The 20780-nt window shown below is 41.7% G+C and overlaps 1 protein-coding gene across 2 annotated transcripts in view; it reads right to left on the bottom strand.

The window, feature by feature from the left end:
- Nucleotides 1-4501: 4501 nt before the first annotated feature.
- Nucleotides 4502-20780, bottom strand: part of LOC126416314 (protein borderless) — a 461225-nt gene continuing 444946 nt past the window's right edge. For both annotated transcript variants that reach the window (XM_050083976.1, XM_050083975.1), the window contains 2 exons: nt 9889-10074; nt 4502-8414 (listed from right to left, as the gene is read on the bottom strand). In XM_050083976.1, coding sequence (XP_049939933.1) covers nt 8155-8414; nt 9889-10074 — 446 coding nt within the window. In that variant the 3' untranslated portion in view covers nt 4502-8154. The remainder of the gene's footprint in view (nt 8415-9888; nt 10075-20780) is intronic.

The following is a 20780-nucleotide window of genomic DNA, read 5'->3' as shown; positions in this document are numbered from 1 at the left end:
TCGGGCATGGATGTTTGTGATGTCCTTAGGTTAGTTAGGTTTAACTAGTTCTAAGTTCTAGGGGACTAATGACCTCAGCAGTTGAGTCCCATAGTGCTCAGAGCCATTTGAGGACAAGGCTTAAGAAAACTCTCCAATCTTACATTCTATTTTCTTTCATTAGTTTATAAACTGCGTAAAGACGCGATTACTTATCGGCGCAGAGGTACGAATAAAGAGGAGGTGAGCGGTAATTTTGGTGTTGGCGTCTTCGCTCTTGAGAGTCGCTCTGGGTGCTTCATGATGGACGGACCCGTATCTGACCGCTCCGATGAAATGCCAACTCTATTCGGTCAGTAACTACTTTTACAATACAAATGGCTTTCCGGGCACTCATCTGAGTGTCTGGAACAATAGTTGAGTAGTGACAGGTTATTCGGCAATGTAATATGCCATCAAAAGCGCACGCGTGGCAGTGATTTTGAATACGAAGTCTCATTGGAACTGTTACGAACTTTAGAGCAACGGTAGAACCGCTTATCGTAATCGCCATAGGTAAGTGATTTCTTGCATAGCTCGGCTCTGGTGCAATTTTCTAATACATCTTCAAGGTTTTGCTGTATGAAAGATGCTAGTAGAGTTGAGCACAGTTAAACGAATCTAAATTCATTGTGTAATGTGGTAATGCTCATCCGAGCGAGTGTTTGTTGTAGTTGCATCATTAGAAATCCCTCGTGGCAGTGCAAAATTAATTGTTTAACTCTGAGTGAAACCCGTATCTGAATTCTGTGAGCATAAATAGAAGACAGATTGATCTAGAAGGGACTCACATATGTTGCATTGTTCTGAGGGATAGAGCCTGATTCATTGTTAAGATAATTTATGAACGCAAATGAGAGATGTGTCATCATAAGGCGCGTAAGGGAAGACATTAGGCAGATACTCTGTCACATGTGCGTTCTCGGATTAACTACAGGTGCCCAACATTACTGTATCAGCAATCCCTTGCAGCTGAAACATGTGCTTTATTGGAGGACACTGCGTCTCTTAATTATATTTTATTTACGGTACGTCCGTGTTCTTATTTGCTGCTAGACCCTGTTCCACTACAACAGTACTTGGTTGATATTTTGCTTCTCAAGATAGCCCACAGTGAGTAGCATCGAGAGTGGAAGAGCAGGAGTACCTTTGAGAGCCAATCTTCGAGAAATATAAAAGTCGTGGTCTGTGGAGCTTACGACACCAACAAACGTTAGGTGGACGTTGGTCCGCTGCACGCTCCGCGCCCGGTTTAATACAATCTGTGGCACTAAGGCTCTCAAGTGACTAACCACTGTCACTGATACGTTAATAATAATGCAACTCATGATATATCACATTCGAGCATTTTGTTTAGTCACAATGGTAGTCTGGTGGAATAAATCTCAGTGTAATAAACCGACGCTGCTAACTTCCAGCTTCCTAACGATATCATTTTATTAAGTGTCCTATAATGCTGCATGCTTGTACTTTCCTGAACATTGGTGTAAGTTCTCCTTTTGTCGATTAATTGAAGTATTTTTTTCCGATACCCAAGGTTTCTCGTAGCTACCCTCCTCCTACCTACATTTCATTGTACAACTTCTGATTGTTATTTTTAGGGATGTTTTTACGTCTTCGACTTAAGTGCGATGTTTGGAATTCAGTATCGCAGTGTCTAGCATCCTGAAGTACTTCGGAAGCACATCATCGATACACAGTAACTGAGTATTTCAGTTCTTTAGAAGTTGATTGATTTTCAAATAAGAATTTAATAAGACGTCTGTAATAGCTAATCTTTTCTCTCTCCGTTTCGTACTTATTCTGTCCAGCTCAGCTAATTTAGAAAATACTAAAATGGCTCTGAGCACTATGCGACTAAACTTCTGAGGTCATCATTCACGTAGAACTTAGAACTACTTAAACCTAACTAACCTAAGGACATCACACACATCCATGCCCGAGGCAGGATTCGAACCTGTGACCGTAGCGGTCGCTCTGCTCCAGACTGTAGCACCTAGAACCGCACGGCCACTCCGGCCGGCAGAAAATACTAGTTTAATGGTACTATTCAGATACGTCGTGCTTTTGCTTGATTTCCCGTGGTCCACATTTCGCTCACAAGAGTTGGACAAAAACGTGGAAACAGTGCAGATGCTAGCCAAGCTTCCACGTTAAGCTTTTGTATTTAACCGCGAACGGAATCTGTGCAGTGTCTTCAGTATGTTGCAAGTGTCAGTCGTGCTTCTGTATAGTTGTGAGGGCATTAAGTCGCTGATAATTAATTCGAAAGTAGGTAACTTGTTGCTCGAATGGTATGTGTTTCCGTAACTAAGGTGGGGAAGTGTTTAGTGTTTCACGAGGCACCCTGCCGAAGAGTTATTCGGCGTACAGAAAAAGCGGCGAATATCATTCGCTATGTCACAACGCGGACGTAACTATGTGATGAGTGATCGTGATATAACTGAAAAGGGTTTTGACGAAAAGTAAGTGGACGGCAGCTAAACTAGGCACTGCAGAATGTCCCGCGAACCCTGTCAGCACGGAAACAACACGAAGGGAGCTCCATGAGTTGAAAATTTGAGTGCGAGTTGGAATTCCAAAACCACTCGTCAGTGATGCAAATGCCTGTAACAGGAAAACGTGGTGCCCAAGTCATAAAATCCAGTTTTTGGAGCAATGGAAGGAAGTCGTGTGGTCGGATGGGTCTTGTCTTACGCTGTTCCAACTTCTGGCCGAGTTTACGACGGGATTACGTCGCCCCAAGCCTACGATGCAGGCCACTTGTTGCCAAGAGTGAAACACGCCAGGGATGCAGCGCTGATTTGGGCAGGCATATCTTGCTAGTCCGTGGATCCCATTGTTTGCAATATCGCGTTACTGCCAAGGATTACTTGACCAATTTGGCTGATAAGGTCTACCCCATGGTACTATATACGGTTCCCAATATGTTCTAAGATGACAGGGCCACTGTTCACACAGCTCGAATCATTCGGGACTGATTTTGTGAGCACGCAACTTCCCTAACCACCAGTCAGTCATCACATCTCAATTTTATTGAGCCTGTGTGATCTTCTTTGGAGAGAAGGGTGAGTGACCGCTATCCACCGCCGTCATTGCCGCCTGAACTTGCCACTATTTTGCAGGAAGAAAGCTTGAAAACCATACGGGACTTGTATTTAACTATTCGAAGACGATTAGTAGCTGTTGTGAATGCCAACGGGTCTCATACACCGTATTAGGCTTGGTAATGTATTGTGATTTTTGTGTTTCGGTACTTCTGCACACACTCTGTACGCACATTGATGCTACCGGTATATACAGATTCAGATACTTCCTCCGCATTTCTTTATCCATATTCCTTTCGTTTCTTTTGTTTGCTAAGTCGTTGTTTGCTTGTTCCAATCTGGTATGTGGCCTTCCATGCTTCTGTTGCTTGCTGCAGAGATGTAATCTATTTTCTTTTTGCCGTGTCTTAAACGTGTTCTGCAAGTCTGGCACATACCCACCTGCTAATTTTCCTTTCAGTACTTTTTTAATTTTAAATATTCCTTTACTTATCACGAAACCACGTATCCTATTCATTACATGAAACACGACCAGATTAAGTTCGACGAAATCCACCTGCTTGTCTTGCACTTCAGAAACAGTCTTTCATTGCACTCACTGTAAATGTTTTCTATAAAATAATATTCCTCCCCTTCACAAGACAGATATATGTGACAACACACACACACACACACACACACACACACACACACACACACGTGTGTGTGTGTGTGTGTGTGTGTGTGTGTGTGTGTGTGTGTGTGTGTGTGTGTGTGTGCATAAAGTATTACCAGAAGATTGAAAACTCTTGGTGTTTCGTTTGCTGCTGGTTAGTGATGGTTTCATTACCGAGAAGTTCCTTTCAAATATTCTCGGTCTAATTTGTGGTTTATACATTTCAGAAAATTTGTCATTATGCACTGTAAGTTGTGGGAAATTTCAAAGTATTTAGTGAAACAGACATTTTCTCGCATGGGGAATCAGAGCTACACAATTATTGAGGTTAACAACATAGCTCATATCACAGCCTTTCATTTAACTGCATTTGAACTGCAATTGTAGAAACAATGTTGTTAATGTTCATTGTTCGATCTAAGGAATAATTCAGGTTCACTGTGTTTTGTGTGCACGCTCATTGTTAAAATTTATTCTGCACTGTCTGTGTGTGTATAGTAGTCTAGAAATAGAAATGAATTTGGAACTTTTTAGACTTAATCTTACATAAGTACACAGTTTTGAAGCCATAAAATGTGTTTGCCGTAGAATATACTTAAGGCTCTTTTCAACAAGTAACGATATAAATACGGGAAACATTATTTTCGGTAGACTGTTTTGCACATTCCGCATCATAATGATCTAAAATTACAACGACTTAGTCAACTAACTGACTAGCTAATACAAAAATAAGACATCTAGGAGCAATAGGGTCATCTTTTTGAGGCAATTGCGTGATATTGGAACAAAAACTAGTATCTTCCTTTATTATAAAATAAATATCATAAAATGTTCACACAGTACATTTTATTTTAACAACATATGAACACAGGACTTACTAAATTATCACTCAGGGCCATATACTTCCATCTTTGTTGGATTTAGATCACAATTAAAAGGCACGTAGATTGCTCATAAAATACATATATACAAAACTGTAAGACTCATAATAAATACATCAACACATCACCGGGAGACTGGTATTTACTTTCAGTATATACAAAGAGCTGTAAAGACCATTCCAGAATAAGCTGACACCATTCTGAAAACATTTAAACGAAGTTTCTGTCAAAGTTATGTCAGCTGCTGAAGAAGGCAGGATTAATACTTCATTCTAGATATGAAATGGCGAATTTACCAACAGGTGGATATCAATCTGAAACAAAAGGCATGTACTTGGTTTGTTGCATGCCTTGCGCCACTTACCGTAACAAAATCTTGTTTGCAACAATTTTAATCTTTTAAGTAATAGGTTGTCCGAACAAAGGTGTTGGCGGATGAAAAAAGGAAACAAGTGAAATTGAAGAGAGGTAACATGTGTTACACGTTGGTGACGAATATCTGACTGCAAGCCGGGTGTGTCGGGTCATAAGATGAAAATTTCTATGATACAGTTCTTTCCAAATGACAGAAATATTGTTGCAGATGACCGTTAGAAACATCGAAGAAAATTTGCTATCCTGTAAGACTAGATGCACGCACGGTGTTTTTCTAATTTTCAATACTTAACGAGACTCTTTCTGTGCCACATACTTTAAGATGATAAAATATTTGGAGATGTAACGTACACTCTTTTGAAGATCTGTAGCGAACATATTTGGCTACGTAATGCAACTACTAGTGAATACTTTTCTTCTTTCTAGAAATTCTACACCACAAGTTAGAATGTAAGTGACATGAAAGGATTATTTCAAGAACAACAAATAATGTCACACGTAGCCAGCACGAAGATGTTCTTATTGAACCAGCTATAAACAGGACAGTTAGATATTCAGACAATCGATTCTCGAGAGGCAGTTAAATAACAGAAGAATGATCGAAAGGAACTAATCACTTCTTCGTTACCTTCAGGGGGGAGGAGGAACAGAAAGAGGCGTAGAGAGAGAGAGAGAGAGAGAGAGAGAGAGAGAGAGAGAGAGAGAGAGAGAGTTGTGACGTCGAACTAAATTGCATGGGCTGTACTACACTGATCGAGAGGAAATATTTTATAAAAATTAATGCTCATGAGAGATACATTCTACATTCGAACAAATAGATTTTTCAAATTTCTTGTTACATGTCTTAGATACAGTACATAAATATACATTTTACTGGATATTATTGATAGTCCAGAAAGGAATGGATGAGTCAGTCTGTCACGCTTATTATTCCATACTCATTTTCTAACCTGTCAACCATTGGTGCAAGGTGGAGGAGAAGAAACTTTTCACTCACAAACTTGGGAAATGAATTATTTTAAATGTTTGTTTAAACTGGGCAGTAGTAAGAAGATTCTGTCAATTTTATACCCCAGAGCAACAAATAGTAAATGTACGCCTACTATTTTCTTTGATGTAATTACTAAAATGCTTTATGTCGTTAACTGGTGTCAGCCACCATTGTCACTCATCGGAGTTAGAGAAAAGAAACGAATGAATATGTATTTTGCTTTGTGAACACTATGTATAGGGGGCAACATGAGACAATTGAAACGAAAATTAATGTTCATAGCGACTGAAATCAACATTAGATGGACACCAAGCTATGATCTGTTAGACTGGAAAAAACGGCGGGTGCAAGTGTTACAAGAGGACTCTTCCCCGCGTCCTATAAGCTACGTCGTGGCAGAGTTCGCTAGGTTTACAGTGATGGCCTTGTTAACAGTTCCCTTTTAACTGAAACATTGATTAATCTTTTCAAAAGGAAAAAAGTTGTTTATAAAACCCTTTTATTGGAAGTCCAAAAAACTGATGTACAAAACTTACAGTGACAAGAGATATGCTAAACCCTCGAGACCTAATTTTGTGATATAAAAGAACTGCGATACTTTTTTAAAAACACTCAAAACCAAGAAAAGTGCTCATAAACACTGAGTGCAGTTTTTTCAAGTGGGTCATGGTACACGTCGTGACATCAAAAATGAAACAACATTAAGTCAACAGAGTCCTATTCCTTCTTCATTATGGAAGTAACGTTATTTTCAGATGCCCGAACAGTTACCTCGATTCTGTTGAAAGTTTGGATGTATTTTTACTGAATAAACAACACTTCTTTTTAAAGATTAATTTTTGTTCAAGTGTACATAACTGAATTTTACTTTGAGATATTGTCTTATCTTTTTTATACTATCACTCGTCTTTGTGCGATTTGTTTTGAAGACTCTTACAAAAGTCTTTTAGAGAGACATTCATACCTAGACTTCTTCTAAAAATATCTTTTATCCAAAATGGAATTTCAAGGAAACCACGAATGTAAGTTCTACCGACTCTTCGACTAGGGATATTGCATCTGCAACGTAAGGAGTGGAGCAATAGCCCTCACGTAGCACTTGCATCCTGAGGATTTTATTCCGTCTGACAAAGTGTTACTTGGTGCTTTTAATCGGTATGAAAATTAATTTTGCCTTTTACAATTTTATGTTGTCTAATGGGTGTAGAGATAGCAAAGCTTACGACACAAACATTTTGTGCTCACTTTACAGCAGTTTGATACGAACAGTAGCGCCGTTAACAAGACGACACGTATGTAGCATATTTTATCTATTTACGAATATGCTGACTTGTGTTCATCTTCTAACGATGCCACTAAGGCTCCATTATATTAGGACATATTTCTGAAACAGGTGTGCCTCGTCATATTTAAAACGCACGATTCACACATGTATATCAGTAATATTTTTCATTATGACCTATTTCACTGTTTTAAGATGTAGACAATCCACTAGTTGTATTTATGTTTTTCCCATGTTTTGCTACAGATCTGAAGATGACCACTGCTGAGCGAAATAAGTAGTCTGAGGACCTAAGAAGCTTGTAATCATAGACGGAAATAAAAATATTTATAATATACTTTTAGGATCACTGTTCTATGTGGACCATGTGGCAGTTTGTGAGATGTAAATAAGTATTTTTTTCTTTGTCGTTTACAATTTCCAATGATGGCCAGTGGTGGGTGATATCTGTTAACGACAAAAAAAAATGTGTGAATGCGTAAAAAAAAGTGTACAATGAAAAGTCACTCACTGTCTCTAAGACAAAGTATCATTTCTACAAATGTTGAAGTCAGGGAAATTATACAAGGTGGGGAAGATAAAGGGTGGTGCGGAAAACATTTTGTGCACCTTAACTCCTTCAACCCAATTCACCTTACCAGCCCCCGTAATTTAGGCAACCCAAGTTACATCATCCGCAACGGCGGCGTATGATGTAACTCGGGTTGCATATCTTAAGGGGGCTTATGAGGTAAATTAGGTTGCCACTGTTAAGGTGCACAGTATGTATTCCGGACCAGTTTCCTTTCGCCCACCCTGTACATAGCATAAGTTTGTCATGTTAGCCGATTTTCCATGGAAGTTGGGGGGCACGAGGCAGATGAAATGTGGATGTTCTAGTGGACGCCACGACGGACTGGTGGCTCTCAGCAGTGCGGCACGCCCTTGAGCCTGGAGTTGGAGAGGACGGCGGAGCGGCGCAGGTGGAGGCGGCGCAGGTACCAGGCGGCGGCGGCGGCGGCGGCCACCAGCAGCGCCGAGGCGGCGACGCCGAGTGCGACGGCGCGCAGCTGCTGCTGCTGGCTGGGCACGCGCACCTCCACCCTAGGGCTCGTCGCCAGGTACTCGTTGTGCGACCGCGCAGACACCTCGAACTGGTACGTCGCGCCCTCCTCCAGGTGCGGCACTGCAAACACGCTGGCGTAAGCGTCTGAGCCACACACGAGGCGAAATGACAACGCTTCAATCAGTAATCTCTTGTTTGGTAGAATGTCAGATATAAGGTCGTTTCACGAAACTCTTCTCTTGTTAATGTTTCGTCCAGAATTGCGCTGGACATATTCAGAGGCGTTGTTCCTCAGCCGGCGAGACTCAAACCAGGAGCAACGTCTCTGAAGACGTCCGGCGCAGTTCTGGTCGAAACGCTAGGAACACGACCTTATATCCCGAAAGGTTCACCAGCAGCAAAATTTTTTTGTTTGTCGGCAGGGGAGACTGCCGCAAGTTGACAAAAGTAGTAAGATGGCTGATCGTTTACTCTAAAACAATACTTCTGAGTACCACTGAAAGAGCCCAAACAGGGGTGAAAAGCTCGTGTACTCCAGTTTAAGCTCCCGCTCGCTCTTACCAATAATCATGTAAAGTCCGAGGACTGGTCAAAGGTAGCGGTGATTGCAGAGATCAACTGATTGTAAAGCTCTTGCCAGAGGGTAATATTACCTCTGCAGTTGGTGCGACAGTTCTGTACCAACCTCTTTGGCGGTGTCTGTTGTGCCGACTCCGCGGGTATCTTGCGGATAGGGTATCGGTGGTCGCTGGGACGCTGCCTCGCTTGTAGCCAGCGCGTTGGGTCAAGAGGAAAGAGGAATATTCCGTACGAGTCGTCGGCTTTGACCAATGACGTAATGTTTATGGTCGCTGTCACGCTAGCTTTTGGTGCACATTTAAAAACACACGCAAAAAAAAAAGTTGTGATGAGAGACTGATCTGTTGATTTGCCTGACGTATAGGTTAAGTTGGGAAGTGGCAGTTTGGTTATAATTTGGCGAAGCCAACGAATGTGATACTAAAAAGAAACCTAATTGTGGAGACAGACTCATCTGCAGCTTGGCCTGTCTGAAAAATAATTATTATTATGTTACGATGTTCTGACATTGTCCTCAGTTACCAACAGAAATATCTGCACTTACAATCTTACTATCTTCTGGTAAACCTTCCGGGATGTAAGGTCGTGGTCCATGAAACTCTTCTGCTCCTAACGTTTCGTCCAGAGCTGCGCTGGACATCTTCCGGCAAGACTCACCGGAGGAGAAACACCCCTCTGAAGATGTTCAGCGCAGCTCTGGACGAAACGTTAGGAGCTGAAGAGTTTCATGGACCACGACCTTACATCCCGGAAGGTTTACCAGAAGATATGTGATCCGGTCGTGAAAGCCTTCATATTACAATCTTACTGTATAGCGTCGTATCCTGCTTGCCTAGTATTAGTATCAACAATAATTAGATTATGTTCGTTATCTCGTGTTCACTTCCATTGCCTATACTGTAAACCCTTGTTCGCAGATACAAGCGAATGACAGTGAACACTGGCCAGTTGTCTGCGCATGCACTTTCGCCTGCGTTCGCTATCATTCGCTTTGGTGAGAGGGCTGCGTACTGACCCACGAAGAAGGTGTCGGTGGTGTCTGCGCGGCCGTACAGCTGCTGGCGCGGGCCCTCGGTCCAGCGCACGGTGTACGACTTGAGGTCCTCGCTGCCGAACAGCGGCGGCTCCCACGACACCATGTAGCCGTCGTCCGTCAGCTGCACCGTCACGTTGTGCGGCGGCCCGATCTGCTGGAACGAGCCTGCGCAGAGCGTTCCATTCTGAACACACAGTACACCAAACACAAACAATACTAAAAAAAATCACACAAAGATTATCAACGCTGCAGACACACGTGCAGTTTCTGTCAGGTTATACTTGGTCTGGGAATAAGTAAATATCACGTGAAAATGTTCGTTTTTTAGAATATTTTTGCTTTTTTTTCTCGGGAAGTGAGTGACGAATTTATGACGTAGCCTGCTTTGTAAAATACTGTTACCAGATGAAGTAGGTGCGATCTGTGAGCGCCACAACAACGCAGAGTATAGCAAGCAGTTATTAGATTAATCAACAGAGTGCAGTACAGTAACCAGAGACAGATAATACACAAACTACTTCGAAGAGTATATGTGTTGTCTATCCTTTCAGACATTTCCAAATGAACAGTCATCGTATTGATTCTGCAGCGACTATGAATCAAGACTACAGGTGTGCAAATTCTCCTTTCAGCCTGCCTGCCTCTGGCTCCTCCGCAACCATTAAAACTGCTCAGCCTGCCGAAATTGAGACACAAAAGTACATATGTTCTGAAGTACAGTGGTTAAAGTACACTAGCCAGTGTTACCACGAGTCTGGAAAACTTCACGTGACCCGTCAACAGATTGCGTTATCAATCCAACGCGACTAGCCAGGTATACGAGGTGTGGCTAGAAAAAAACCGGACTAGTACTGGTGAAACAATAAAACGAATGCAATAAGGCTGAAAGTCGCGTGGCCTGTCACGTGACTCTCGCTCCGCCTACTGCTCGAGTTTCATCTGCCTCCTGCACTCAGTCTGCCCGTGGCGTCTGTTTTAAGTAGTTGACGTTTTGTCTGTGCGTCGGAAAATGTTGAGGGTACAGAAAGAACAGCGTGTTAACATCAAATTTTGTTTCAAACTAGGAAAATCTGCAAGTGAAACGTTTGTAATGTTACAATAAGTGTACGGCGATGATTGTTTATCGCGAACACAAGTGTTTGAGTGGTTTAAACGATTTAAAGATGGCCGCGAAGACACCAGTGATGACACTCGCACTGGCAGACCATTGTCAGCAAAAACTGATGCAAACATTGAAAAAATCGGTAAACTTGTTCGACAAGACAACAAGTCAACTCCTGTTAACTCAGACACTGCTCTGATTGTTAAACGGCGATCTTGTCGAACAAGTTTACCGATTTTTTCAATGTTTGCATCGGTTCTTGCTGACAATGGTCTGCCAGTGCGAGTGTCATCACTGGTGTCTTCGCGGCCATCTTTAAATCGTTTAAACCACTCAAACACTTGTGTTCGCGATAAACAATCATCGCCGTACACTTGTTGTAACATTACAAACGTTTAACTTGCAGATTTTCCTAGTTTGAAACAAAATTTGATGTTAACACGCTGTTCTTTCTGTACACTCAACATTTTCCGACGCACAGACAAAACGTCAACTACTTAAAACAGACACCACGAGCAGACTGAGTGCAGGAGGCAGATGAAACTCGAGTAGTAGGCGGAGCGAGAGTCACGTGACAGGCCACGCGACTTTCAGCCTTATTGCATTCGTTTTATTGTTTCACCAGTACTAATCCGGTTTTTTTCTAGCCACACCTCGTATGTAGTTTCATTATAGCTCATTTATCATAAAGGTTGGAGAACTAAATGAACTAACCAAACTTAAATGTGATTTAGGAGAAATTATTAATTAGAGAATATGTACCACCCAAGTCCAACATGGGAAAGGTTTTTGTGTGTTTATCAGGAAAATCCGTAGGTATCTCGCAATGCAAAATGTATAAAAAGTCACTAAACACTCATTCAGTAATTTCGAGTATGTTACGACATGTTTGTAAATTTGACGAGCAATTTACTAACTCAATAAATATTTTGGAAGAGGACAAAGACTTAGTGGCTGAGAAGTGTTTGAAAATCTGTTCTATGGACTTGAGCCCATTTAGCATTACATAGGCTTTCGAAATTTATGGCAAACTTTCAGTGAAATAAGAGAATGTTGTACATAACATAGTGCGAAAAATGTTTGGCATGAAAGAAAAGCTTGTTTTCCAGGTATGTGCCCCTTATGTACATCATATGGAAAATGAGCTTCGTGTTTCCTACATTGCATTTGGGGAATTTAGAATCAACTGTATTGACAACTTATAATAAGTTCAGAGAACGCGCAACACACAGTCTGCAAAAAGTAATTAATATTCGTATAATTGGTGCTATATTGGCCGAAACACATTAAGGTTACAGAAACTAGACTTCCAAACTCTTACTCTAGTTGTGGCTGCCATTGCAGATTAATAGACTTCTTCTTAGGCGAAAACCATCTAGATTTTTAGACATCGTTCTGCTCATTACAGAAAATACATATTATAGATGACCTGATGATGGTTTGAACTGAGAAAAGGCAGCACTAGTCGAAACTTGTTAAGTTGCACAGAAATAAATAAGCAAGCCCGAAATCCGGTGCAAATGAAAAAAAAAGGATAAGTAAAATCCCATTTTCTGACCCACACTGTCCCAAAATGAATATACACTGAAGGGTCAAAGAAACTGGTACCCCTGCCTGATACACTGAAGAGCTAAAAAACTGGTACACATGCCTGATATCGAGTAGGGCCCCCGCGACCAGCAGAAGTGCCGCAACAAAACATGGCATTGACTCGACTAATATATGAGGTTGTGCTAGAGATCTCTTCTGAATAGCACGTTGCAAGGCACCCAAGATATGCTCAATTAGGTTCATGTCTGAGGAGTTTTGTGGCCAGCGGAAGTGTTTAAACTCAAAAGAGTGTTCCTGGACCACTCTGTAGCAATTATGGACGTTTGAAGTGTTGCATTGTCCTACTGGAATGCCCAAGTCCTTCGGAATGCACAAGGGACATGAATGGATGCAGATTATCTGACAGGATGCTTATGTACGTGTCACTTGTCAGAGTTACAATTAGACGTGTCAGGGATCCCACATCACTCCAACTGCACACTCCCCAAGCCATTACAGAGCCTCCACCAGCTTGAACAGTCTCCTGATAACAAGCAGTGTCTATGGATTGATGAAGTTGTCTCCATACTCGTACATCTCCATTTGCTCGCTACAATTTGAAACGAGGCTTGCCTGACCAGGCAACATGTTTCCACTCATCAACAGTCCAGTGTCGGTGTTGACGGGCACAGTTAAGACGTAAAGCTTTGTGTCGTGCACTCACCAAGGCTACACGAGTGTGTACTAGGCTCGGAAAGCCCATAGCGATGATTTTTCGTCGAACGGTTCGCACGTTGGCACTTGTTGATGACCCAGAATTAAAATCTGCAGCATTTTGCGGAATGGTTGCACATCTATCACGTTGAACGATTCTATTCAGGCGACGTTGGTCCCGTTCTTGCAGGATCGTTTTCGGCCGTAGCGATTCGGAGATTTGATGTTTTACCGGATTCCTGATATTCACGGTGCACTCTTGAAATGGTCGTATAGGATAATTCCCATTTCATCGCTAGGAGTGGCTGTGTCCCATCATCACGTTCAAACTCACTTAAGTCTTGGTAACCTGTCATTGTAGCAGCAGTTACAGATCTAACAACTGCGGCAAATACTTGTTGTGCCAGCCGATGTGGCCGAGCATTTGTAGGCGCTACAGTCTGGAACCGCGCGACGGCTACGGTCGCAGGTTCGAATCCTGCCTCGGGCATGGACGTGTGTGATGTCCTTAGGTTAGTTAGGTTTAAGTAGTTCTAAGTTCTAGGGGACTGATGACCTTAGAAGTTAAGTCCCATAGTGCTCAGAGCCTTTTGAACCATTTTTAGATACTTGTTGTCTTATACACGCGTTGTCGACCACAGCGCCGTATTCTGGCTATTTTCATATCTCTTTATTTGAATACGCATGCCTATACCAGTTTCTTTGGCGCTTCAGTATATACTGCACTGAGACTCGTAATAGTCGTGTAAAAAGAGACTTTTCGTCACCTTTCGAAGCCTGCTCATAACACAGAGTAAACTGCTATGTAGCATAGCACAGAGGGAAGACAGGCAGGCAAGTAGGACACGTCCAGCCTGCTTGGATTGGGCATGGCTTAGCTTGGACAGGAGTAACCAATCTGCCCTTTCTGCTGTTAATGTTCGGCAGGTTACCTACCTGGCCAAAAGGCAAGCATGGGCAGTTTAAAATCGGAACGCGTACACCTCTGATGAAGACACAAAGGAAAAAAGAGACATTAACTGCTAGTGGGCATTGATTTAAATCAATGGGGAAAGTTAAAAATTTATGCAGGATTCGAACCAGGGCCTCCATCTCACTAGGTAGATGCGCTGATCACTACTCCATTCAGACACACTGGTCATCGCACCGCCTACACTAGCACACCTCCTGTTAGACCCAAATTCTCAACTTATCCACACGCTACTGACGTAGTGCCCGGCTTGTCATCCTTTTTACTCGCAGACATGTACAAAAGAAGAGACACCACGCATTCATATAACATGTCTCAATGGGTAGTAAATCCATTACCTTTAGTGCGAATGTACAATTACGTTTGACCTCCTGTAGGAGGACATGGACGGGAACTGTTGATAGGTGTACTAGGTGGGAATATGGGCAAATACTGTGTTCGGATAGCGCAGAGGTTAATGTAGCTGCCTAGTAAGCAGGAGACTCCGGTTTCGAATTCCGGTCCAGCGCACATTTTCATTCATCACCGCTAATTCCGCATAAAGTCTCGATGCAACTTATATAAGTAGTTCCTATGCTTTCTATTCGTTTCTCCCGCCTTCACCTTTAATTTACATAATACCAGAACTATTCAAAAAGTAAGTTCCGATCGGTCGCGAAATGGGAGCCAATGTAAAAAACAAAAAATTTTTTTTTGCAACAGTTAGGTACACCTTCCAGCTACTTTTCTACACAGCCCCCGCACCTTCTTAGAAATATGTCGTAGCTTTGTGCCAGCTTTCTAACACTCCCGTCACAGAATAGAGCAAACTTTGTTTTCCGCCAATACTCTACGCTGGTCTACAATTCGTTGACTGCACCAAAATATTGTCATCAAGGCCAGCTGTTCATGTGAGCAGAGATGAAACTCAGGGGTACCCACATATGGGCTGCATTGCGGGTGATCAAACACTTCCCATCGGAAATACTGTAGTAGCGTCTTTATTGCCCCTAGAGAGAGCAGTCGAGAATTTGTTGTGAGGAAGAAGGTACTGGATGACAGTTGTGTTATGTGGGCTACATGACAACAGGCGAAGTCTGTCATCAGGCTCTCGTACGTGGCGGGAGACGCTATTTCCAAGGCACCTTTATGTGCTCATTGTAGATTCAGAACCGAAAAGGGCGACGTGACGCAATTAGCAGCCATACTAGATACACTGCCCAACACAAATGTGCAAAGCTTTATCGAATTTTCAGAGTGGTTTCTACATCGCGATCTATCGGAACTTAATTTCCCCATAGACATCTTATGTGTCACAGTTAGGGATTGCGTGTGGTGTCTGCTCTTCCGAAGTTGTCCGAAAATGACGCTATGCATTCACATAATCCTCGAAAGGAATTCCACAGAGTAAATAACAACAGACTCTTTGTATTAACGACAGAGAGGAAGTGAAGCTTTGTAAGGATATATATAAAGAGCAGACACCACACGCAATATATTCAGGAACGATTGACAAATACTGGGGAAAGAAATACAGTAGAAGAAGAATGGGCAACTTTGAGAGATGATACAGTGAAGGATGCAGAGGATCAATTAGGTAAAAAGATGAGGGCTAGTAGAAATCCATGGGTAACAAAGAGGTATAGAACTGGATTGATGAAAGGAGAAAATATAAAAACGCAGTAAATGAAGCAGGCGAAAAGGAATACAAACGTCTCGAAAATGATATCAACAGGAAGTGTAAAAAAGGCTAAGGAAGAATGGCTAGAAGACAAATGTAAGCATGTAGAGGCATATATCACTAGGGGTGACAGACACTGCTTACAGGAAAATTAAATAGACCTTTGGAGAAAACACAACAATTTGTATGAATACCAGGAGCTCAGATGGAAAACCAGTCCTAAGCCAATAAGGGAAGGTAGAAAGGTAGAAGAAGTATTTAGAGGGTCTTTACAGTGGAGATGTACTTGAGGACAACATTGTGGAAATGGAAGAGGACATAGATGAAGATGAAATGGGAGATATGATATTGCGTGAAGAATTTGACAGAGCACTCAAAGACCTAAGTCAGAAAAAAGCACTGGGAGTAGCCAACATTCCAGTGTAACTATGATCGCCTTGGGAGAGCCAGCCACGACAAAATTCTACCATCTGGTGAGCAAGATGTATGAGACAGGTGAAATAACCTCAGACACGAAGAAGAATATAATAATTCTAGTCCCAAAGAAAGCAGGTGTCGACAGGTATGAAAATTACCGAACTATCAAATTAAAAAGTCATGTCTGCAAAATACTAACACGAATTATTTACAGATGAAAGGAGAAACTGCTAGAAGCCAACCTCAGGGAAGATCACTTTTGATTCCGTAGAAATGTTGGAACATGCGAGACGGTACTGACCCCATGGCTTATCTTAGAAGATAAATTAAGGAAAGGCAAACCTAGACTTAGAGAAACTTTTGACAGTGTCGATTGGAATACTCTCTTTAAAATTCTGAAGGCGGCGGGAGTAAAATACAGGGAGTGAAAGTCTATTTACAATTTGTACAGAAACTATATCAGTTATAAAAGTCGAGGAGCTCTAAAGGAAAGCAGTGATTGAAAAGGGGGTTAGACGGGTTGTAGCCTATCCCCAATGTTATTCAATCTGTATATTGAGCAACCAGTGAATGGAACAGAAGAAAAATTTGGAGAAGGAATTAATACCCACGGAAAAGAAATAAAAACTTTGAGGTTTGCCGATGACATTGTAATTCTGGCAGAGACAGCAAAGGACCTGGAAGAGTAGTTGAACGAAATGGACAGTGTGTTGAAGAAAGTAGGGTATAAGATGAACATCAACAAAAGCGAAACGAGGATAATGGAATGTAGTCGAATTAAATCAGGTGATGCTCATGGAATTAGAATAGGAAATGAGACACTTAAGATAGTAGATGAATTTTGCTATCTGAGGAGCAAAATAACTTACTATGGTCGAAGTAGAGAGGATATAAAATGTAGACTGGCTTTGACAAGGAAAGCGTTTCTGAAGAAGAGAAGTTTGTTAACATTATAGATTTAAGTGTGTGGAAGTCTTTTCTGAAAGTACTTATAGGTGTGTGGCCATGTATGGAAGCGAAACATAGACGATAAACAGTTTAGACAAGACGAGAATAGAATCTTTCGAAATGCTGAAGATTAGATTGGTAGATCATGTAACTAATGAGTAGCTGCTAAATAGAATTGTGGAAAAGAAGATTTTGTGGTACAACCTGACTAAAAGAAGGGCTCGGTAGGACACGTTCCGAGGCATCAAGGGATCACCAATTTAATATTGGAGGGAAGAGTGGAGGGTAAAAATCATAGAGGCAGATCAAGAGATGAATACACTAAGCAGATTGAGAAGGATGTGGGTTGCAGTAGTTTCTAGGAGATGAAGAAGCTTGTACAGGATAGAGTAGCATGGAGAGCTGCATCAAACCAGTCTATGGACTGAAGACCACGACAAAACATGAAAAAAAAGATAAGATATGGTTCTTTAGAGATCGGAGAGACATAGATTCTGTGATTAAGTTAAGAACATTATTCTGAAAATCCTTGAGTAAGTGAGAAGAACTTGACAGTTATATGTGAACAAGAGGATAACTTAAAGTGATCGATGTTAGCTGAAGTAGTTATCAAAAGCTAAATAAGAAAGTTTCTGTCGTAGGTATAGTTACGAGAACAATATTTCTGTTTATGTGTTTAGTTAAATAAATGTTTTATTTTCAGACAAACTGAATTTTCATCATATACTTAACTCTACAAGTTCTGCTCAGGGCACTGGTTTGAAAAAAAACATAAATATTATTCAGCAGGGAAATGCGGTATGATAAGGTGGACTGCACAAGGAGAAGTAAAGTATTAGTCTGGCACTACAGAGGCTGAATAATCAGCGGCAGCGTTGGCTGTCATCAGAATACAAAGCTGCGAGAGGAAGACTGCATAACAGCAACATCATGGCGAATAGTATGAGCACCGACAACTCAATCAAAGGTGGTAGGTCCACTAATGAGTGAATGGATGATGTTTAAATTATTTATAAGGCGAATGAAGTGAGGTCATGTTTCCATATTGTACACTGTTTTAACAGGTGAATCTGAAATTTCTACTTTAATGAATTTACTCTGGCATGATGGATCCAAAAAATGTATAGTGACGCTCAATTTCATCCACATCACTTTTATAATCGTTGGCTCACACACTTAAGATCATACCGGATTGTCAAACATTTAAACCCCATGCTTGTAATAGATGTGACCAAACAAAATAAGTGCAAGGGAATCGCTAAAATCCGGTATAACCGTGTACTGAAGAATTTGCTTTGTCACGAATTCTTAGAAAGCTAATTCTTAAACATGTTCGCTCTGTAAAGGAATGGGATTCTGAACAATCTTAATGAAGGAGGATTAGCGTTCGAGATTCTAGTTACCTATAGACAAAATTTAACACTGATCAGAACATCATTAGCTCTTGTCATTGATCAATAATAACAGCTATAAAGTCACATAATTATACACGAAGTGGGGGATGGAAGTCAATTTGTATGATGACCAGCATGGGAAAGCCTCTTTATACACAGAGATTATGATTTTCTTGGGGTTTGGCTACTACATCGACAATGAAAGGCAACTTTAGTTAGGTTAGTTTAATGCCAAATATTGAAACACTCTACACTGGCTGGTCCGAGATCTCTCCAGATAAGATAACTGCTAGCTAAATTACTCTGGTGGAAGTCCACGTGCTATTCCATACCATTGTACGAATTAACAAACTCACTCGCTGTTCCAGCACGTACAGAACCGAAGTAATGCGGCACACGTCTACGTGAATTTAGAGATTTTAAACGGGGAGGACCAATATAAGCCTAACGACAAGTAACAGAGATCGTCAGCAGGAACGGATGCAAGACAGACAGTATTGAAGTGTGTGAATGTGATAAGCCTGCCTTACGAATGAAAATTCCTTTAATATACGCATGTTTTTTACGATCCTGATGATTGAAGCTACATCAGGCCGGTGTGAGAGAGGTTTTTAAATTTCAGATCCCACAAAAAATATTAAACATCTCCGCCACTGTATTCCAAATTCATGCAGGCTTCGGCCTCAGGATTTAGTACATGAGGAGGCATGGCTGGCTCCTCCAAGCATCGGCATGAGAAAGGAAAATGAAGTAAATCAAAAGTAGCGGGAAAATGTTCGTAGCGGAACACAAAAAAGGCGAATATGCTCCTGTTTAAAACTCTGGCTGATAAGTGGGGTACTACCCCCTCTGTAACTTTAAAAATTTTCCAGAAATTTTTCCATGCGAATATATCACGCACCTTTGTGCTGGGAGAGGAGACAGTGGCAGCAGGAAAGAGACTCAGAAGTAATAAATCCACTTTTCAACATGCAACTCATCTCCCCCTCCCACAAGCTACCCTAACTATAACTCGCCGACATCCACCAGTCCATCGCTGTGTCGTTCATACCCATCCACACCCACTTGCCCATTCTCACTTATTCAGCCCAACTCGTTGTCATTATCTCTTTGTGTCTGTCTGTCACTATCTGCTGTGTCGCAGCCATGGGCCCTTCGTTCTGTCCTACCACTACTGTCTCCTCTCAGTGATACAGTCTCCCTCTTGCTCTCTCTCCCTACAGCTATCTCATTCATTCATTCATTCCCACTGATGCTGGCTCTCATCACTGTCGCTCTCGTCCTCGCTGTAGTTGCTCATTCTCACTGGATTTTACCCACTTCTGCTTTCTCCGTCTCTTTTTGCCTCTCCCTCTGGCACTGTCTTCTTCACTCTTTTCTTAGCTTTGTCCTGTCACTGTCAACTATGGTCCACTGCGACTGTGTCCTTCTCTTTCTGCCTCACTGCCATTGTCTCCTTCGCTCTTTCTGTCCCACAACCACGGTCTACTATCTCCTTCTCTTTTTCCCTGCCACTATCTCCTTCTCCTCAGCATAAAAAACGCGAATATGTTCAAATGCCAATATTTCTGCAAACGTTTTTAAAGGTGCTGAGGAAGGTAGAATGACGCTGCTGGTACCCTACTTTTCAGTCAACTCACTGCAGAGGGGTTACACTCTGCAGCCTCTCAGGGACATAGCCAATCTTAAACAATGCATGGCGCCGCCTAGAAGCATTACGGATGAATTTGTATTGTTCACAAGTTGTCCCCCATGATGTTATCAGTTACCCGTAAATCTCTGATACACATACTCTGCAACACATCGTATATGAGGCAAGTGACAGACACCAGACTTGAAGAATGTAATAATTCCTCTTCCAAGGAAGGCAGGTAGAGACATTTGTCAAGATAAATGAACCACAATCTTAATACTGCATAGTTGCAAGTTACTCACAAAAATTATTTATAGAAGAACAGAAAAACTGGTAGAAGTCGTCATCAACGAATATCAGTCAGCGATTTGGAGAAATGTAGGAAACTCGAGGCCACACTGCCCCTATGACGTACCTTAAAATGTTAAACAAAGGCAATCCTACGTTGATAGCATTTGCAGCTCGTTTTGTATGATCACGTAATAGGGGAGAGAGTGTGGCAG

This window comes from Schistocerca serialis, chromosome 8 (genome assembly GCF_023864345.2).
Source record: "Schistocerca serialis cubense isolate TAMUIC-IGC-003099 chromosome 8, iqSchSeri2.2, whole genome shotgun sequence".
Taxonomy (NCBI): Eukaryota; Metazoa; Arthropoda; class Insecta; order Orthoptera; family Acrididae; genus Schistocerca; species Schistocerca serialis.
The sequence above is the reverse complement of the archived record's forward strand: the minus strand, read 5'-3'. Positions and strand labels throughout refer to the sequence as shown.